The sequence below is a fragment of the Capra hircus genome, chromosome 21, assembly GCF_001704415.2.
Source record: "Capra hircus breed San Clemente chromosome 21, ASM170441v1, whole genome shotgun sequence".
Taxonomy (NCBI): Eukaryota; Metazoa; Chordata; class Mammalia; order Artiodactyla; family Bovidae; genus Capra; species Capra hircus.
The window spans coordinates 27,760,741-27,781,935 of record NC_030828.1 but is presented as its reverse complement, the minus strand read 5'-3'; the positions used below and the strand labels follow the sequence as shown (position 1 = coordinate 27,781,935).

The 21,195-nt window shown below is 44.4% G+C and overlaps 1 protein-coding gene across 1 annotated transcript in view; it reads left to right on the top strand.

Moving 5' to 3' along the window:
• The window catches only part of FAM189A1 (family with sequence similarity 189 member A1), a 242,703-nt gene that overhangs the window by 186,454 nt on the left and 35,054 nt on the right, over nt 1–21,195 (top strand). Inside the window, exons 3-4 of the mRNA XM_018066510.1 lie at nt 745–855; nt 20,831–20,965. Of these exons, the coding sequence (XP_017921999.1) occupies nt 745–855; nt 20,831–20,965 (246 nt within the window). The remainder of the gene's footprint in view (nt 1–744; nt 856–20,830; nt 20,966–21,195) is intronic.

Sequence of the window (21,195 nt, the reverse complement as noted above, 5' to 3'; positions counted from 1 at the left end):
CCAGTTTCAGTGTGGAACTCCTTTGTATCTTGTGTAACCTGATTCAAACAAAATATGAAGAAAGGTTGAAACAAGTGTGAACTGTAAATATATTAATGCATTATTATCATAGATGTGATAGCAGCATTTTATGTTTTCAAAAAGTTTTATTATTTTAGAAATATACACTGAAATATTTAAGGATGAAGTCATATGCTGTCTAATATTTGCTACAAATAATTTGGAGGGGAGAGAGTATAAATGATAAAACTGATGGTGACTGGATTAATCACCCCTGATGCTGGATGATGGGTGTGTTGGGTTCATTTTACTATTTTCTTTGGTTTTACATGTGTATGAAATTTTCCATAATAAAAATTACAAGACATAGACTTTCTGATAAATATACTTCTATCATTTGATTTTCTTCAGTAATTTATATATCACTTGTTATTTTTGAGAGTATGTATCAATAACACTATGTTGAAACTATGGAATGTATAGTATTTTCAAGTTTAGCTTCTAAAATATTTATATATTTCAAATAACATCATGGTTGCTGGCTATGGCTTTTCAGACACTACCTTTTCTATTTGATTTAAGGTAATATGATTTAAAATTTTTTGACAAATAATGCTTTCCTTGGAAACATAGAAATGTTATTCGTGTGATTATTTGATGGTCTGAAAGTTTTTTGAAAGCCAAATAATTTTTCCTCTGGTCTCTCCCAGTAAATGATAAATTTCTTATCTGGTTTGTTTCCAGATAACCTTTTTCATGCTGCTCTCGGCAGTGTGTGTGATGCTGAATTTGGCTGGTTCAATACTTTCCTGTCAGAACGCTCAGCTCGTCAACTCCCTGGAAGGCTGTCAGTTGGTGAGTAATGAAACGCAAGCCATCTGATAAAGGTCATGGACTTTATGAAAGGGATTTCAAAAATAATTTTACTGTATCCTTGGGTTTATTCTGATGTTTTAGCATTGTCTAAGGAATTCATGATGATTCCTTTCTTAAAAATTCTCCCAAATCAATATTGTTCTACCAGTAAATCAGTTACTATTATTGTAGCACTGTTTTAGATGTCTAGAGTTTTGCCAAGAGAATGGACTGTCATAGCAAACACCCTCTTCCAACACCACAAGAGAATACCCTACACATGGTTGTCTCCAGATGGTCAACACCGAAATCAGATTGATTATATTCTTTACAGCAAAAGAAGGAGAAGCTCTATACAGTCAGCAAAAACAGGACCAGGGGCTGACTGTGGCTCAGATAATGAACTCCTTATTGCCAAATTCAGACTTAAATTGAAGAAAGTGGGGAAAAGCACTAGACCATTCAGGTATGACCTAAATCAAATCCCTTATGATTATACAGTGGAAGTGAGAAATAGATTTAAGGAACTAGATCTGATAGACAGAGTGCCTGATGAACTATGGATGGAGGTTCATGACATTGTACACGAGACAGGGATCAAGACCATTCCCATGGAAAAGAAATGCAAAAAAGCAAAATGGCTGTCTGAGGAGGCCTTACAAATAGCTGTGAAAAGAAGAGACGTGAAAAGCAAAGGAGAAAAGGAAAGATATACCCATTTGAATGCAGAGTTCCAAAGAATAGGAAGGAGAGATAAGAAAGCCTTTCTCAGCGATTAGTGCAGAGAAATAGAGGAAAACAATAAAATGGGGAAAACTAGAGATCTCTTCAAGAAAATTAGAGATACCAAGGGAACATTTCATGCAAGGATGGGCTCAATAAATGACAGAAATGGTCTGGACCTAACAGAAGCAGAAGATATTAAGAAGAGGTGGCAAGAATACACAGAAGAACTGTACAAAAAAGATCTTCATGACCCAGATAATCGTGATGGTGTGATCACTCACCTAGAGCCAGACATCCTGGAATGTGAAGTCAAGTGGGCCTTGGGAAGCATCAGTACAAACAAAGCTAGTGGAGGTGATGGAATTCCAGTTGAGCTATTTCAAATCCTAAAAGATGATGCTATGAAAGTGCTGCACTCAGTATGCCAGCAAATTTGGAAAACTCAGCAATGGACACAGGACTGGAAAAGGTCAGTTTTCATTCCAATCCCAGCAAAAGGCAATGCCAAAGAATGCTCCAACTACCGCACAATTGCACTCATCTCCAACGCTAGTAAAGTAATGCTCAAAATTCTCCAAGCCAGGCTTCAGCAATACATGAACCATGAACTTCCAGATGTTCAAGCTGGTTTTAGAAAAGGCAGAGGAACCAGAGATCAAATTGCCAACATCCGCTGGATCATAGAAAAGGCAAGAGAGTTCCAGAAAAACATCTATTTCTGCTTTATTGACTATGCCAAAGCCTTTGACTGTGTGGATCACAATAAATTGTGGAAAATTCTGAAAGAGATGGGAATACCAGACCACCTGACCTGCCTCTTGAGAAACCTGTAAACAGGTCAGGAAGCAACAGTTAGAACTGGATATGGAACAACAGACTGGTTCCAAATAGGAAAAGGAGTATGTAAAGGCTGTATATTGTCACCCTACTTATTTAACTTATATGCAGAGTATATCATGAGAAACACTGGGCTGGATGAAGCACAAGCCAGAATCAAGATTGCCGGGAGAAATATCAATAACCTCAGATATGCAGATCACACCACTCTTACGGCAGAAAGTGAGGAAGAATTAAAGAGCCTCTTGATGAAAGTGAAAGAGGAGAGTGAAAAAGTTGGCTTAAAGCTCAACATTCAGAAAACTAAGACCATGGCATCCGGTCCCATCACTTCATGGCAGATAGATGGGGAAACAGTGGAAACAGTAGCTGACGTTATTTTGGGGGGCTCCAAAATCACTGCAGATGGTGACTGCAGCCATGAAGTTAAAAGACGCTTACTCCTTGGAAGGAAAGTTATGACCAACCTACACAGCATGTTAAAAAGCAGAGACATTACTTTGCCAACAAAGGTCCATGTAGTCAAGGCTATGGTTTTTCCAGTAGTCAGATATGGATGTGAGAGTTAGACTATAAAGATAGCTGAGCGCCGAAGAACTGATGCTTTTGAACTGTGGTATTGGAGAAGACTTGAGAGTCCCTTGGACTGCAAGGAGGTCCAACCAGTCCATTCTAAAGGAGATCAGTCCTGGGTGTTCTTTGGAAGGACTGATGCTGAAGCTGAAACTCCAATACTTTGGCCACCTGATGCGAAGACCTGACTCATTTGAAAAGACCCTGATGCTGGGAAATATTGAGGACGGGAGGAGAAGGGGATGACAGAGGATGAGTTGGTTGGATGGCATCACTGACTCAATGGACATGAGTTGGTGATGGACAGGTAGGCCTGGCGTGCTGCAGTTCATGGGGTCGCAAAGAGTCGGACACGACTGAGTGACTAAACTGAACTGAAGTAGTGATTATATTCTAACATTTGTTGCATTGATTTTTCTCTGCACTAAAGTTTTGAAAATCAATTTTGTAAGTCTGTTCTAAGTGCTGAGATAACATATAAGCTTGATAATGAGTGCATCCAAACAATTTAGTTCTCATTTTCCAATTTAAAAAGAGAATTATCTTTTCAATCCTGGAAAATAATAGATTGTGTGCTATAGATGGTGTGCTGTGGACTGAATTTTCGTTTGTTGAATTAAACCATTATATTTTATCACAACTTGGCTTCTCATTTGGTTATATTGAAACGTGCATGTGGTAGGCAGTGCGTGGCTGGGGTGGAGATCAGCGTGTGTCCCGTGACATTCAGTGCAAGTGCCAGGTGACCCCTGATGTGACCCTGGCGCCCGAGTATGGGGCATTGGCGTTTGTTTCTTTAACTTAGAGCCATGCCTCTTATTTTCTTGGGCTCTGAAATCACTGCAGATTATGACTGCAGCCATGAAATGAAAAGATGTTTGCTCCTTGGAAGAAAAGCTATGACAAACCTAGACAGCATATTAAGAAGCAGAGACACCACTTTGCTGACAAAGGTCCGTGTAGTCAAAGCTATGGTTTTTCCAGTAGTCATGTATGGATGTAAGAGTTGGACCATAAAGAAGGCTGAGCCCAAAGAATTAACGCTTTCGAATTGTGGTCCTGGAGAAGACTCTTGAGAGTCTCAACCAGTCAATCCTAAAGGAAATCAACCCCAAATATTCACTGGAAATACTGATGCTGAAGCTGAAGCTCTGATACTTTGGCCAGCTGATGTGGACAGCCATATAAGCTAGGAAAATAAAGGTGCTTTCCCTTTGTTACAAATATTATAGAGCATATTTTTTCTTAACTTTTTACATTGATTGATATGGATTTAAATCAGTATTTAGTACCTTGTGATGCAATAGAGCTTTTTATTTTTTTAACTGAAGAAAAATTGCCTTACAATGTTGTGTTGGTTTCTGCCGTACAGCAGGACAAATCAGCCATAATTATACATGTATCACCTCCCTCTGGAACCTTCCTCTCCTCCCCTATCCCACCCTTCTAGGTAGACCTTTTTTTATTTTTCCAGTTTTATTGAGATAAAATTTACATACAACACTGTATCCAGGTGTACAGAATAGCAATTTAAAAATTTTTTTATTGGAGTCTAGCTAATTTACAATGTTGTGTTAATTTCTGCTGTACAGCAAAGTGCATCAGTTATACGTATACATATATTGACTTTTTTAGCTTCTTTCCCCACACAGCATCATGATTTGAGTTACATCATGATCATAAAGTTTTGTGAATATCCATCATCTCACATAGATACAAAAATTTTTAAATAGAAAAACACTTTTCATGGTGGATAACAAATGAGTAAGTTGAAGCCTATGGACACAGAGACTTAGCAATAATGGAATTTAAAAATCATCCATAGCTAATCCTCTTATTTTAGAAATGGATGAAGAGTGAAAGTCTGTATCAATCAGGTAGTTTATATAAACCAGAATCCCACAAGTCCTTACTTTTACATCCTACCTGCTGGATCTGAAAAATATATCTTTTCAAACCATGTTAAAATGGATACAGAAACTTGTTTTTTATTTAATATACAATGAACACCTATAGAAATGTCACCCCAAAATGCTTTTATTTCCAGAATAGAAATGGAAGAGTTAGGATTCATATAAATTTTTAAAATTTTTCAATTGAAAATTTTTTATTTTTACTGATACATTTGTGAATTCACATGAAGTTATTAGAAATAATAGAAATCTTGTCATTGTGTGTTGTTCTTAGTCCTATCCAACTCTTTATGATCTCATCGACTGTAACCTGCCAGGCTCTTCTGTCCATGCGATTTCCCAGGCAAGAATACTGGAGTGGGTTGCCATTCCCTTCTTCATGGAATCTTCCTAACCCAGGGATCATCAAACTGTCGTGTCTCAGATCTCCTGCATTGGCAGGCAGATTCTTTACCACGGAGCCACCTAGGAAGCCCAGAGATCTGCTGTGCATTTTTTCAAATTTCTTCCAATAATAACATATCACATCCACAATATTAACATTGATGCAATCAGATTTCCCCATCTTTACTTATATTCATTTGTCTGGATGGGTATGAGAGTATGTCTATTTTATGTGATTTTGTCATTCATGTAGGTTCACGTATCCACCACCACAGTCAACGGATCCCTCATGCTGATCTTTTTATAACCACATTCATTTCTCTTTTGCCCACTCTTAACTCCTGGAGACCCCGAATCTGTTCACTATTTCTCAAAAAAGAAAAAAAAAACAAACCTCATTTCCAAAAAGTTGTGTAAATGAAAACATGCATATGCAACCATTTGGAACTGGCTCTTTTTATTCAGCATGATTCCATGGAGGTTCATCCAAGGTGTTGTTGTGTATATCAGTGGTCTGTTCCTTTTCATTGTTGGGTAGCACTGCATGGTATGTAGGATGACAGCATGTTTAACTAATTACCTGCACTACCTCTGGTTTTTTCTGTTATGTATAAGGCTGGTGTGAACATTCATGTATGTATTTTTGTGTGAACATAAGTTTTCATTTCTCTCGGATGAATATCCAAGAACACAATTTCCATATTATAACTGCATGTTTAGTTTTTTAAGAGACTTTCCCAGCCACACTTCCGTACATTTTACATCTTTATCAGCAATGTATGAATGATTCAGTTTCTCCACATCTTCATTAGCATTTGGTGTTGACAGTATATATATATATATATATTAGTCATTCTCAGAGATGTGTGGCGATATGGTTTCATTTTGCATTTTCCTGATGCAAATGATGTTAAACCTCTTTTCATGTGTTTCACTGACATCCGTATATACACTTTGGAGAAATAAATATGCAGTGGCATATCTGAAAAAGGACTAGTATCTAGAGTATATGAAGAAATTTCAACACTGAACAAAGAAGTCAACTAGAAAATGAGCAACACATGAACATTTTTCTTCTTTCTGGAAGAAATTATTTAGAATTGGTATTGATTCTTCTTTAAGCATTTGATAGAATTTTCTAGTGAGACCATCTAGGCTTGGAGATTTCTTTGGGGGGAGATTTAAAATTATAAAAATAACTTCCTTAATAGTATAAGGCTATTCAAATTGTCTGTTTCCTGTTCTGAGTTGTGGTAGCTTGTGATTTTTAATAAGTTGATTCATCTTATTTAAATTGTCAAATTTGTATGTGTAGAGTTCATATTATTCCCTTACCATAATATTAATGTCAGCAGAGTCCAAGGCTTCCCAGGTGGGCTCTTGGTAAAAAATTCACCTGCCAATGCAGGAGACACAGGAGTCGTAGGTTCTATCCCTGGGTCGGGAAGATCCCCTGAAGGGAGGCATGGTAACCCACTCCTGTATTCTTGCCTGGAGAATCCCATGGATACAGAAGCCTGGTGGGCTCCAGTCCATGGGGTGCAAAGAGTCAGACATGACTGAGTGACTAACATACATACAATGATATAAAGGCCAAGGGGACCATCTGTTCCATGACTCTTTGAAAAGATTCATCAGTCAAATTGTTTGGGGTTGCTGATATTTTAGTTATTTAGCAGATCTTGCATTTTTTCTTGTTTGTGATCTCTTTGGGCTTTGAATCAATTTTAAAGCCATGAGTATAAATAGGAAATTTGGTGGTTCAACAGTAAAGAATCTGCCTACGTGCAGGAACCATAGGAGATGCAGGTTCGATCCCTGGGTCAGGAACATCCCCTGGAGTAGGATATGGCAACCCACTCCAGTATTCTTTCCTGGAGAATCCCATGGACTTAGGAACCTGGTGGGCTAAAATAGTTCTTAGTATTTTTCCATAAATATTGTCTAATATTTTTAAAAGTGTATATTTCTCTATAAGAAAAGTTTTATCTATTGTATGAATGGTAACAATGATAATAATTCTAGGACCACTTACATCCTACAGGTCCCTTACGAGTGTAGGTATGGGGAGAACATCTCATCTTGATTTTTTTCTTGATTACACGTATGAGTTGATAATTAAGTGGCATTTTAATCAGCTTATAAAGGTAGACGTCTTCCCCCCCTTGTTTTTTCTATTGTGGTAAAATACACATAACATGTACCATTTTAACTATTTGTAACCATGAAATTCAGCTGCATTAAGTACATTCACACTGTTGTGCAGCTGTCACCACCATCCATTTCCATAGCTTTTTCATCTTCCCAAACAAAAACTGTCCCACTAAACACTAACTACTCCCCTCCGCTCTCCCCCAGCCCCTGGGAAACACCATCTACATTCTGGCTCTGAGATTTTTCATACCTCTAGGGACGTCACAGGAGTGAAATCATACAATATGTGTGTTTTTGTGTCTGGCTGATTTCATATAGCTTACTGTTTTCAAGATCTCTGTTTCCTTTAATTGGTAAGTTCAGCCTATTTATGTCTGTACTTATGAACGATGTTTGGTCTCAATCCTGTTCACCTATATTTTATGTGGTGTGTTGACATTTTTACAGAGTGCCTCAGAACTGCAGAAACACATTCTTCATTTTTTATACCTCCCTTTAACTTGGCCTGGGTCCCCTGATGTAGGAAAAATAAACATGACCCTTATCATTGCGTTGTGATACTGGTCTCTTATCAGCTGAGAACAATCTTTCCAGGGTTAATGTTACCTCGTTCCAGGACGTGTTCAGCACTTCTCCCCTTTCCATCTTCTACTTTTCCATCCCTGGTGGCATCTGGGCCTGGGGGCCCAGACTGAGCATCACAGCAGTGGAAGTGGGAAGTGGGCGGGATGGCACTTGCTCTGTGCTGGCCCCTGGCCCACCCCGCTGTGAGCCTGGGCTGACACTACCTGCTAAGGTCTGAGATCCTCCCCGGGACCTCCCCTCCAGATCCAGCTGGTTAGGGTTCTCCAATGGCAACCCACTCCAGTATTCTTGCATGGAAAATCCCATGGGTGGAGGAGCCTGATAGGCTGCAGTCCATGGGGTCGCTAAGAGTCGGACACAACTGAGAGACTTCACTTTCACTCTTCACTTTCATGCATTGGAGAAGGACATGGCAACCCACTCCAGTGTTCTTGCCTGGAGAATCCCAGGGACGGAGGAGCCTGGTGGGCTGCCGTCTATGGGGTCGCATAGAGTCGGACACAACTGAAGTGGCTTAGCAGCAGCAGCAGCTCTTCTAGGGACCACTTGGGTCACAAACGAATCCTAGAGCCCCTCGCACTCTGCATGTCCCTTACAAGTGTAGGCATGGGGATAGCATCTCAGACCCTCTCACCCCGAATGTGCCCTTCATCCCTTTCACCCCTGGCAGCGGACCCACCTCAACTCCAGGCAACTTAAAGACCAGGCTTCGGACACAGGACAGCTGTCCCCAGATGCTCACAGACACTTTGGATTCCTGCAGCCGGGTATCCTTATCTCAGCCTGGTGAGGGTTCTGGGCCTCTGCACAGGGACTAGACTGAGTTCTGAGCATCCAGTCTGCTTCCTGCCTGCTCAGGGCACCACCCTCTCTTATTTTCTGGAAACCCTTGTTCTTAGGCTACATCCCATGTCATCCTCCCTTCTAGCAGTCCTCCAGGCTCCCCAGGACTACTCCTCCTCCTGGAGTCCAGAATGAGGTTATGGCAGAAACTCAAAGAACGTTTACTGAATGCTGGGAGAAGCAAGGTCTTGATAACAGACTTAACATTCTGTGTGTGACAGCCCAATTCATTTAGCTGAAGTCATCTAACTAACAGTTTCATTATTCAGTTATTGTTTTTTATTTTTTCTTCTTTAATTTTTTTTAACATCAGAGCCATTTTGTATTGTGGTATAGCCAATTAACAATGTTGTGATAGTTTCAGGTGGACAGCAAAGGGACTCAGCCATACACATACATGTATCCATTCTCCCTCAAACCCCCTGCCCCTCCCATCCAGGCTGGCACATAACACTGGGCAGAGTTCCATGTGCTATACAATAGGTCTTTGTGGTTATCCATTTTAAATATAGCAGTGTGTAAAAAGTTTTCTGTTATTTTTGCATGCTCAGTCTCTCAAGTTGTGTCCAACTCTATTGTGACCCCATGGACTGCAGCCTGCCAGGCTCCTCTGTCCATGGAATTCTCCAGTCAAGAATACTGCAGTGGGTTGCCATCCCTCCAAGGGATCTTCCCAGCCCAGGGATCGAACCCATGTCTCTGACTGGCAGGTGGGTTCTTTACTACTGAGCCACCTGGGAAGCCTCTACCATTTTATTTCTCATTACTAGGTTTATCAGGACCACAGCTTGAGATCCTCAATGGTCCATTTTGGAGGAGGGCCTTGATTCTATGATTATTTTATTCTTTCCAGAGCCGGTTAGAATTTTTTCATGATGCTTCTAGCCGCATTTATTACCAGCACTCTAATCTCAAAATTGAAAGCACCCAGTAACCAAGCCAACACTAATTACGAAGCCACAGACCTCAGAGGAGCTCCACCGTAACCAGGGCAACCCTGATTCAGCTTCATCATGATGAATAGTAAATGAGGAGAGGATGCGGCCTTCGGCTGGGGTTGTTGGAAATGCCTGGCTTTAAAGATGAAATTCAGAAAACTTAGCTGAAAGTACACAGGTCCACTCAGGGTCTCAGCCACAATCTCCTTCCAGGTTTCCATTGTTGCCGAGAGCTATAGATTTTATTCTACTAATCATGGGTCAAGAAGAGTCTCAGCCTCTCTTGGCTTCACAGGAAATATGGTATTGGACTGTTCTTTGCAGTTTGTCATGATGACAGAGAATTGTCCCCTCTAGAGTAACACAGTTCTCTTTTAGTTCATCTGCATGTGAATTTGTCATTATCATCAGCAAATGGATGTCATGGCTAACACAGCAATTTGAAAGTCAAGTCCAAATCCCAAAGTTCCCCAGCAAAGAAGAAATTCTCAGCAAAATAAGAACTGGTATGTTTCAAGTAAGCCAACAGTTGTTGTTGAGTCACTAAGTTGTTTCTGACTCATTTGTGACCTCATGGTCTGTAGCCTGCCAGGCTCCTCTGTCCATGGGATTTCCCAGGCAAGAATACTGAGGTAGATTGCCACTTCCTTCTCCAGGTGATCTTCCTGACCCAGGGATTAAACACATCTCCTGCACTGCCAGGTGGATTCTTTACCACTGAGCCACCAGGGAAGCCCAGCCAACAGTGGTTCCATATAAATACTCACCTGTCCTGTGTCCATTTCCCCTTACATTCGTTGGATGATGTATTTTCACAGAAACACAGAAGCAGAGTCCCATGTCTGAAATGTCCTAGGTGCTGTGACAAGTCAAACGAATCCTGACTCTGTATCCTCTGTGTGGCTCACATTATAGGCAGAGAGGTGGGTGACAGAGGAGCAAACAGAAGAGACAGGTAAGAGGAAGGGCTACAAGAAAAGGAGCAGTCTGGTGTATAGAGGTAGCCCAGTCTTCTCTGAGCAGGTGACAGGTGGGCTGGGGCCTGAGTGATGCTGGGGAGCAGGGGTCAGGGGCTTCTGAGGTGGGAGCAGCAGAGACCAAGTCTAAGGGTAACCGGAATTTGAGAGCAGGAAGCCCAGGGGCGTGCAGTGCACGGAGCTGGCCATCTCAGCCCTGGCTCTGTGCCCCCGGTCTCCGTGGACTTGGAAGGACTCTGACCCAGGGATTTCTTCCTGCTGGACTTGATACCTGCTTGGCACTGTCTTCTCATGGTTCTGTTCATGTGACTTCATGGCTGGGACACTTGGGGACCTTTTCACATCCCTCCAGTCTCCAGCCACCAGTGGATCATGTTGCCTCATTCCCATACGTAGATCTGAGTGAAAGCCACAGGCAAGATTGATTCACTCCCCTGCCTCCCAGGACCACTCATGGAAATACAGTAGACTTGCTGCATTTCTTGGGAGCTTAACCATGTCTGTCCTAACAATGGGAACCCTGGTCCATCACCCAGCACTCCTCAGGAGACCCCTAAGTATCAGCACAATGTAAGGTTCTTCTCCTGTGTGGACCCTTCTGTCTTCTGAGCTGGGGTTGCATGTGTGTCAGGGAACAGGGCAGGGAGGAAGCTGGGAGGGGCAGGCATCAGCTCTGATGAACCCCTCTTGCATCCTCTCCAGTGTGTCAGCCACACCATCTCCAGAGCATGTGCTCTCGGATGGAGGGGGCTGGCCTGGCAGGGAGCTGAGGTCCATGTGCTCCAGGGCCGGCCTCCCAGGTGACCCTTCTGTCCCCCACCCCTCACCCTGGCCCCAGGGGCACCTGCTGCAGCCAGGCCAGCTCAGCCAGTGTTGGAGTTAGCAGACCTCTAATATCTGCTAGAATTGATGCTTTCAAACTGTTGTGCTGGAGAAGACTCTTGAGAGTCCCTTGGACAGCAAGGAGATAAAACCAGTCAATCCTAAAGGAAATCAACCCTGAAATATTCATTGGAAGGACTGATGCTGAATTGAAACTCCAATACTGTGGAAGAGTGAAGAGCTGATGTGATCCAATACTGATATGAAGAGCCGACTCATTGGAAAAGACCCTGAGGCTGGGGAAGAGTGAGGGCAGGAGAAGGGGGTGACAGAGGATGAGATAGTTGGATGGCATCACTAACTCAATGGACATGAGTTTGAGCAAAGTCTGGGAGATGGTGAAGGACAGGGAAGCCTGCTGTGCTGCAGCCAATGGGATCGCAAAGAGTTGGACACGACTGAGCCACAGAACAAGAATGACACCAATATCTGCTAGAAACGTGCTCTCTAGAAGGAAAAACAGTGCTTGAAACTGACCGATTCTCGAGGGTGTTAGTGACTCACCTGACAGGAGCACAGGTCACTCTGGTGACCGCATCCTCCAGAGCCCATGAGATGCCCACTGTCAAAGCAGAGAGCTCGCCAAGACCAAGGACATGGGCACCAAGGTGCAAGGTGAGGAGTCTGGCTGTAGCAGATGGAGAGCAGAAGGGAGGGCCCCTCACCTCACAGAAAGGAGAAAGCACATCCCCCACCCCCAGCAACCGAGGACGAAGCCAGAGCAAGCTCACTTCAGCCCAGGACCCAGGAGCCTTGGGAGCCCTGGGAAACGTCAAGCAAAGCCAGAAACTGAAATTGTTATGTGCCATTCCCCAATTTCACCCTCACACTAGGTGAGTCTCCTCTCCCCCTTGCCCCCACCCCAAGATTAAAAGGAAATTTGAAAACATCTGTGTCCAGGTGCCCTGCTCATGTCCTCCCATCTTGGTTCTTATCTGCCCGCCACAGATATTTTATCTCTACCCCGTCTCTGGTGTGTTCACACCACTGAAACAATGAGCAGAAGTCATTCCTTAAGGACTCACCGGGGCTCTGCTGCTGAGGGGGGCTTTCAGTTTCACCCAGAGACACACGGCGGGGCTCTGAGCAGGACTTTTTCGTAACTCTGACGGTCACCACTGAAGGTCACATACCCTTCTGTTGGACTAGAGACCAGAAAACAATGAAAATGCTCTTCTTGATGGATGGTTCGTTACACTCAAAGAATGAACCAACACAAGCTGACAGGCATTTGTATCTGGAAGCACAGCGATCCTGGGGTGGGGGGCTGAGCCTGGGGGAGCCCCACCTCCCTGTGGTTGCCCCCGCAGCTGGGGCCCAGGAGGAAAAGCAGCCCCTTCGCTCCTCCTCCCCCTTTTCTGCCAGTGGCTCTTGGGAGCATTTGGTGTGGACAATGTGGTGGGTGTTATTTTAGAAATAAGGTGGGGGGAGGGAGAACAGGAATGCAGGCATCCTGGGTCCCTGGTCGCCTCCCATATGGTGGTGACAAGCAAGAAAAGATTGACAGACTGAGAAGCCATGCAGGAGAGAGGCCATGTCATTTTTGTTTTGTTTTTTAATGTGTTGATTTTGGTTGTGTTGGGCCTTCGTTGCTGCGCGGGCTTTCTCTAGTTTCTGCGCATGGAGGCTGTTCTCCAGTTGCGGTGCACGGGCTTCTCGTTGCTGCAGTTTCCTTGTTGCAGAGCACAGGCTCGGTAGTCGTGGTGCAGGGGCTTAGTTGCTCCATGGCACGTGGGATCTTCCCAGACCAGGGATTGAACGTAGCACTGAGCCACCAGCGAAGCCCCTGTTTCATTTTCTGAACCGCTGTTTCCCAAGTTAATTTGGCCCCAGAACCTCATTTTAGTTCTTTATGATGTTTCTGTTATTCCAAACATCCTCACTTGGGTCTCTGAGGGACAGAAATGCTAAATGTGCCTTGTGTTCCTGTTAACTGTGTTCCGCCCTCTCTCTGCTTCTGCAGGCCAAGTCAGGCTCTGCGTTGATTACAATGCTAACTAATGACTTCTCAGAGTCTGGCCCCCAAAACACACTTCTGCATGTTAACAAAAGGCAGGGAGGAGATGGAGTCCCCGCCCCCACAGTCCAGCTGGCTCCAGGCCTCTCCTGTGGTGGGAACATCTCAAGACCAGCAGCCTCGTTTCTCTGATCAGCAGGGAGGCTGCTGTGAACATTCATAATTTATCAACTTCTGCCGCCCTTGAAAGTGTCATTTGAACAAAAAGATCTTGTAAAAACTCCTAGGATGGCAGAAATTGTTGCCATGTCCTATGGGGACACCTGGCTCCCTGACAGGAAGGTTACAATGACCCCTTCAGATTCTCCACTTGTAGATTAGTGCTCTCTCTCCTTCTATCTCTGTCTCTCTCTCTCTCTGTCTGTCTCTCTGTCTCTTTTTCTCTGCCTCTGTCTCTCTCTCTCTACCCCCCTTCTGTATCTCCCTGTCTGTCTCTTTGTCTCTGTCACTCTATCTCTCTGTCTCCCTGTCTGTCTGTCTCTATCTTTCTCTTTGTCTCACCCTGTCTCTGTCACTCCCTATCTCTCTCTGTCTCTCTGTTTCTGTCTATCTCTGCCTGTCTCTCTCGCAGTGGCACTCATGTGATGAAAAATGTAAAGTCTGTGCCCTCTGTTAGATTTATTATTCCACAAATAATTTGAGCATCTGTTGCAGAGACAACAGCTAAATTAGCAAACAGATAGACTGTGATGAAAGCAAGACCAAAATAAAGGTGAAATGTCTGATGATCTGAATAAAAAGCAGGTCCTAATTTTCCCCGAAAGGTCAGGGAAGGTTTAAAAGCTTAATTGTATGATTTTCATAATAAAATTTCTATCTACTGGAATTATATATTGTTTGCCTTAGATGCTTTATACACACACACAATTTTAAAAAACACACAAAACCTTAGCTCCTCAACAGACTTTGGGTTTTAAGGAAATTTTGTTAGTGGATGTTCCCCATTGACCCTGTGATGCATGTTCTAAAGTGCAATGAGAACCAGAGAACAGAGTAGCGCTTTGCTGTCATCAGCAGCACGCCTGTGTTCCAGTGCACTTAATTATGTGCAAAGTGGGATTCAGAAACATTGGTCCACCATCACTGTCAAGCTTCCTTGACAGAGGAAAGCAGCATCGTGAAAGCAATATGAGGACAAAAAATCTGTCAGTTTAAAGATGAAAATTTAAATTTTAATGAATTGGGAAGAACTCAAGGACTGATGCTGAAGCTGAAGCTTGAGTACTTTGGCCATCTGGTGCAAAGAGCCAAGTCATTGGAAAAGACCTTGACGCTGGGAAAAATTGAGGGCAGGAAGAGAAGGAGATGACAGAGGATGAAGTGGCTGGACACCAGTTTGAGCAATCTCCTGTAGAAAGTGAAGGACAGGGAAGCCTGGTGTGCTGCAGTCAATGGAGTCACAAAGAGTCAGACATGACTTAGCAACTGAACAACAACAGCAGAAGAACAAGCCTGCTGCTGCTGCTGCTGCTGCTAAGTCGCCTCAGTCGTGTCCGACTCTGTGCGACCCCATCGACGGCAGCCCACCAGGCTCCCCCGTCCCTGGGATTCTCCAGGCAAGAACATGGGAGTGGGTTGCCATGTCCTTCTCCAGTGCATGAAAGTGAAAAGTGAAAGTGAGGTCACTCAGTTGTGTCCGACTCCCAGCGACCCCATGGACTGCAGCCCACCAGGCTCCTCTGCCCATGGGATTTTCCAGGCAAGAGTACTGGAGTGGGGTACCATTGCCTTCTCCAGAAGAACAAGCCTAGTGGGAACTTTCAGGGTCCTAGCCTGTTTGAAGCCATAGGTGCTGGAGGAAAACTGGCCAAACCCAGCCTTGAGGACCCCCACCCCACTCAGTGTCAGGCTGGGCATGGCTGGAGCATCGCACACACGGGCCCCTGGCCCTCCCTTTCCACTGGGCCCTTTCTCCTCCCTGTCAGACTGACAGGCCATTAATTAGAGGGGTTGGGGGCCAGGCTGGCTTTTTAGTGCTGCAAAGAGATTCATGCGAAATCACCACAAAGCTCTGTCACGTGGGTCCCAGTGACCCGAGCATGGAGGGACATCCTGAGATAAATCTGCCAGCCCCCGCACACCAAGACATCGAGGTCACAGACCTCATCAGAAGGCTTCCAGAATTTGTCTCAGAATTAATCACAGCCTCAGTGAAGTAACAGAAGGACAAGATTAATGCCAGCGTCCATCCCCTGAGGTTGATAACGGGTCACTCGATGTGCTGAACCATACTTTTCCCGCACCCCCCCAAACCCAGTCTCTCTCTTCTCCCTCCCCAGAAAGCTGTGTAGCCATTTACGTTAGCAGCCTCAGAGTCAATGCCAAGGTGGGGCCATGGTCATATGCAGTCATTCCTCAAGGCTTTTGAGATGTGGGGACACAGGCTCGCTCAGGAGAGCCAGACTTTGTCCCGGTGCTGGGAGCTCAAGGACTCAGTGGAGCCCCAGGCGTTGACCCCTGCTTGAGGGGTGTGGCAGGTGCCAGCTTCGGGGAGCTCAGGGCCAGTATGTTTCCACGGGAAGGAGAGAGGAAGACACCCGCTTGGTGCCTTCCTCATGGCTTCATTGTAAATGTACTTATTTATTTATTTTTGGCTGCACTAGGTCTCTGTTGCTGCCTAGACTTTATCTAGTTTCAGCAAACAGGCTACTCTCTAGCTATGGTGCGCAGGCTTCTCATTGCAGTGGCTTCTCATGTTGGGGAGCACAGCTCTAGGGTGTGCATGGGCTTCAGTAGTTGTGGCTTGCAGGCTTAGTTGTCCCAAAGGATGTGGGATTTTAGTTCCCTCACCAGGGATTGAACCTGTGTCCCCTGATTCGCAGGCAGATTCTCAGCCACTGGACCACCAAGGAAGATGCTATGGCTTACTTTTATGGGTTGATTGGACTCTAAGCCAGAGCAGCTTTTGGAAGGACATTTGTCCTGTGTTCTTGGAGGCAGCTTACCTCCGCCCCGATGTGTGCATCATCGTTGCTCAGCCAAGGTGTTCCAACTAGACTTTTCTCTCCAGGTCTTGGGATCTTTACCAGAGTCATCAGTGGGTGAGGGAGACCAGGAACCTCAGTCCAGCTGAGCGTCTGAAAGAGATGGCAGCTATTTCAAGCCACCTAGATGTCCTCAGCTGACCTTTAGTCTGTTAAGACATCTGCTTCTCTGGTTACCATTCTTTCCCAATTTGGGGGCTTAATTCTTAAATGTTTATTATTCCAAATAGTCTTTAAAACACTTTTGCACATGCACCCCCCTGGGACTCAGCTTGGATTCCAGAGTGGGTGAGTGCTCAGTCGTGTCCAACTCTTTGCGACCCCATGGACTGTAGTCCACCAGGCTCCTCTGTCCCTGAAATTCTTGGGGCAAGAATACTGCAGTGGGTTGCCATTTCCTTCTCCAGGGGATCTTCCCAATCCAGGGATTGAACCTGCATCTCCTGCATTGGCAGGCAGATTCTTTACTGCTGAACCATCTGTGCGTCTCTGGCAAGGGCCAGCATTTCGGAGATGTCCCAGATTTCCATGTGGGAGCCAACTGTGCCCTCCACGGATTCAGGCCGTATGTGTCAGTCCCAGTTCTGAGTTTCAAAGAAACAACTGGAGCTGTTATCCATCTGAAGGATTTATTATGGGACCCCCTAAAGTTCAGTCTCCAGGATGACCAGAAATCAGATTTGGGGGCTACAAAGCCAGGAAGGGAGCAGTGTTCCAAATCATATTGAGGAGCTGCTGTTGGGATTGACCCTGTCATCAGCCCTGGGCTTGTGTCTGACCACGCTGACCATGGGCTCTGGATGCTGCCCCCAGAGCCCAGCTCCTGCCCTTCTGGAAGTGGTTCATGTCTGCTACTTACAGAGTCAGGGTGGAGCCGGTTCAGTGCACGCCTCAAGCTTCCACTTAGAGTGCCCTGTGAAGGCATCATGTCCTACGTATGGAGCCTGGGACACCTGTCTGCTCTCTCTCTGGCGTGCTGGCCAGGGAAGCCTTTCTGGGAAAAGTGGAAGATTCCCAAAAAAACTCTCCAGTCTGGGAGGAGGGCTCCGTGGTATGGGTGCCAGATAGAATGACCCACATCTCCTGTACCTGAGTTTTTGCCATTTAATAGCATTTTATACATAGCTTCACATAGGTCATTAAATTTCCATGTTTAATCTCTTATCTTTTGTTATTGTTACTTTGAATAGAATATTTTTGCCATTTTTATTTTTAATTGGTTGTTAATAGTATCATATTTGGGCTTCCTGGGTAGCTCAGCTGGTAAAGAATCTGCCTGCAATGCGGGAACCCCTGGTTCAATTCCTGGTTTGGGAAGATCCCCTCCTCTGGAGAAGGGATAGGCTATCCACTCCAGCATTGTCTTCCCTGGTGACTCAGACGGTAAAGAATCCACCTGCAATGCAGGAGACCTGGGTTTGATCCCTGGGTTGGGAAGATCCCCTGGAGGAGGCCATGGCAACCCACTCCAGTATTCTTGCCTGGAGAATACCAATGGACAGAGGAGCCTGGTGGGCTACAGCCCATGAGGTCACAGAGAGTCAGACAGGACTGAGCGACTAAACACAGCACACTATCATATTTATTATAACCAATGCAACAAATACTCTTTAGTGAAACAAGCAAAGTGTTTGTTAGATGGAAAAAGAGTAGAATTGTGGATAGACTCATAAGCAGACTCAGAAAATCGTGCCCTCATGGTTGTTTAAATCACTTACATGGGGCATTTCTTCTGGGTTTTCTTTGAACAAATACTCTTAATTCCCATCATTTTTAGTGTAGTCTCTTAGATTGTTTTTAGATATTCGATCACATTTGGAAAGACAGTTCTATCTTCTCCAGTATTTACACAAGTTTGCAGTCATTTCTTATCTTTAAATTAGCAAGCGCTCCTAAAACAGTGCAGAATTGTGGCCATGGGTGTCATTCCTCCGTGTCATTCCTGATCTTAGTGGAATTGCCTTCATATTTCTCCAGTTAAAATGCTATTTGTGGATTTCCCTGATGGTCCAGGGGTTAATCCACCTACCAGTGCAGGTGTCACAGGTTTGATCTCTGGTCTGGGAAGATTCCACATGCTGTAGGGCAGCAGAGCCTATGTATCACAACTACCGAAGGAAGCCTGTGCACACCAACAAAGGCCCAGTGCAGTCCTTCAAAACAAATACATATTTTTAAAATGTTATTTGCTTTCGATATTTGCCGAGTAAAAGCCTTATCAGATTTAAGTCATTTTCTCCTATTCTTGAAAGTGACTCAGAGTTTTTACCATGAATGCCTGCTAAATTTGAGGCACTAGTTTTTTGAGATCTATTTATAAGATCGTATGATTTTTCTCCTTTGATTTGTCCCTGGAACAAATTTTCTTGATTGATTTACCGATGTTCCAGAATCCTATTTCTAAAATGAAACGTGGATATTTTTCAAGATAACCTAGGCTTTGGGAACAAGTAAGTACATGGTGTTTAACAGAATTAAGTTTTCCTCTCTCCCTTGTGCTACACGGCCAGCCAGGCCTGGGGCTGTAGCATTTAGAACATACACACTGACCACTAAGGCTGCTAAGCTTCCAGCTTTTGGACATATTTTTAGGAGATTCCTTCTGAGCATACAGCCAACCCTAAGGAAAGGGCACATGGAGACTGAGAAAGCTCTGAGAACATTTCAGTACCTGCTTGCCACCATGCCTGAATTCCAAACCCTGGACTCTTTTGTTTTATGAATCTATAAATTCCCTTTCTTGTTTAAGGCATTTAGACTTGGGCTGTGTAGTTTGCATTCAAGAGTACTTTTTAGTATAGCAGTGGAATATAATTCCTTTAATACAGCTTTGGATTCAAGGAGCCACTGTTTTGCTTAGAATATTCCCGTGTTTGAAAGGAGAAACTGATCTTTTGGTTTGTGGTAGGAGTGGGGAGCTTTTGTTTTTCCTTTTCAGAATTGTGGGTAAGGTTAAACTAGCTTTATAAGGTAACTGTGGTATTTTCTTCTTTATCTCTTGCTCTGAAATTGTTTTAAAACATAGGACTTATCTTTTCATTAAAGGTCAGAGCAAACTCAGCCTCAGAGAAGGCAATGGCACCCCACTCCGGTACTCTTGCCTGGAAAATTCCATGGACGGAGGAGCCTGGTGGGCTGCAGTCCATGGGGTCGTGAAGAGTCAGACACGACTGAGCGACTTCACTTTCACTTTTCACTTTCATGCATTGGAGAAGGAAATGGCAACCCACTCCAGTGTTCTTGCCTGAAGAATCCCAGGGACGGGGGAGCCTGGTGGGCTGCCATCTATGGGGTCGCACAGAGTCTGACACGACTGAAGTGACTTAGCAATAGCAGTAGCAAACTCAGCCTGAAATACCATTTTGGACTTTCTAATCTCTTTTATGGTTATTGATCTTTAGGTTTACTTATGGACTAGGTATCATAGCTTGTATTTTGCTAGGAAGTTATCTGTGTCCTCTAGATTTGCACATTTATGGCTGTAGAGCTAACCCATACTCTTTTAATCTCTACTATGTGAGTACATGTATGGTGAGTCACTTCAGTTGTGTCTGACTCTTTGCAACCCTATGGACTGTGGCCCACCAGGCTCCTCTGTCTATGGGATTCCTCGGGCAAGAATACTGGACTGGGTTGCCATTTCCTCCTCCAGGGGAATCTTCCCAACTCAGGGATTGAACACACATTTCCTGCATTGTCAGGTGGGTTCTTTACCACTGCAGTTAGTTAAGTCACTCAGTCGTGTCCAACTCTTTGCAACCCCTTGGACTGTAGCCTACCAGGCTCCTCTGTCCATGGGATTTTCCAGGCAATAGTACTGGAGTGGATTGCCATTTCCTTCTCCAGGGGATCTTCCCAAACCAGGGATTGAACCCTGGTCTCCCGCATTGTAGACAGACACTTTACTGTCTGAGCCACCGGGGAAGAAACCCTAACTTTATAGCTTAGGTTTCTTAAATTTTATTTTTTTATTAATTGCTTTTGAAAATAAGAATTTTAAATAATTCCTAATGGTATTTCTGGTGGGTTTTGTCTGTTAAAAAAATCATTTTGACTTTATTATATAAAGAAAATGAGATAGGATGCTTGTCCCGTGTTCCTCATCATTAGGAACCACACGCCAGATTCTAACCTTGAGCTCCGTCTGTGTTCCCCCATCCAGATCAAGTTTGACAGTGTGGAGGTATGTGTCTGTTGCGAGACCCAGCACCAAGTGTCCGGCTGCAGCAACCTTGGGGAGACGCTGAAGCTGAACCCACTGCGCGAGGACTGCAACGCCGTGCGACTGACCTTGAAGGTGACCCAGGCTTCACTCGCTCCCGCCTCCCACCCCATCCCTGAGATTTTTCCTGGGAATGTTCTTTTAACCGTGTTCCTTTCAGTTCTTGGTCCCTGCAGCTGGGCACGTGCAACAGGGGACATCTTTCTGGAGAGCATTGTAAACAGTGAAAGTCGCTTAGTCATGTCCAACTCTGTGCGACCCCATGGATTGTAGCCCACCAGGCTCCTCTGTCCATGGGATTCTTC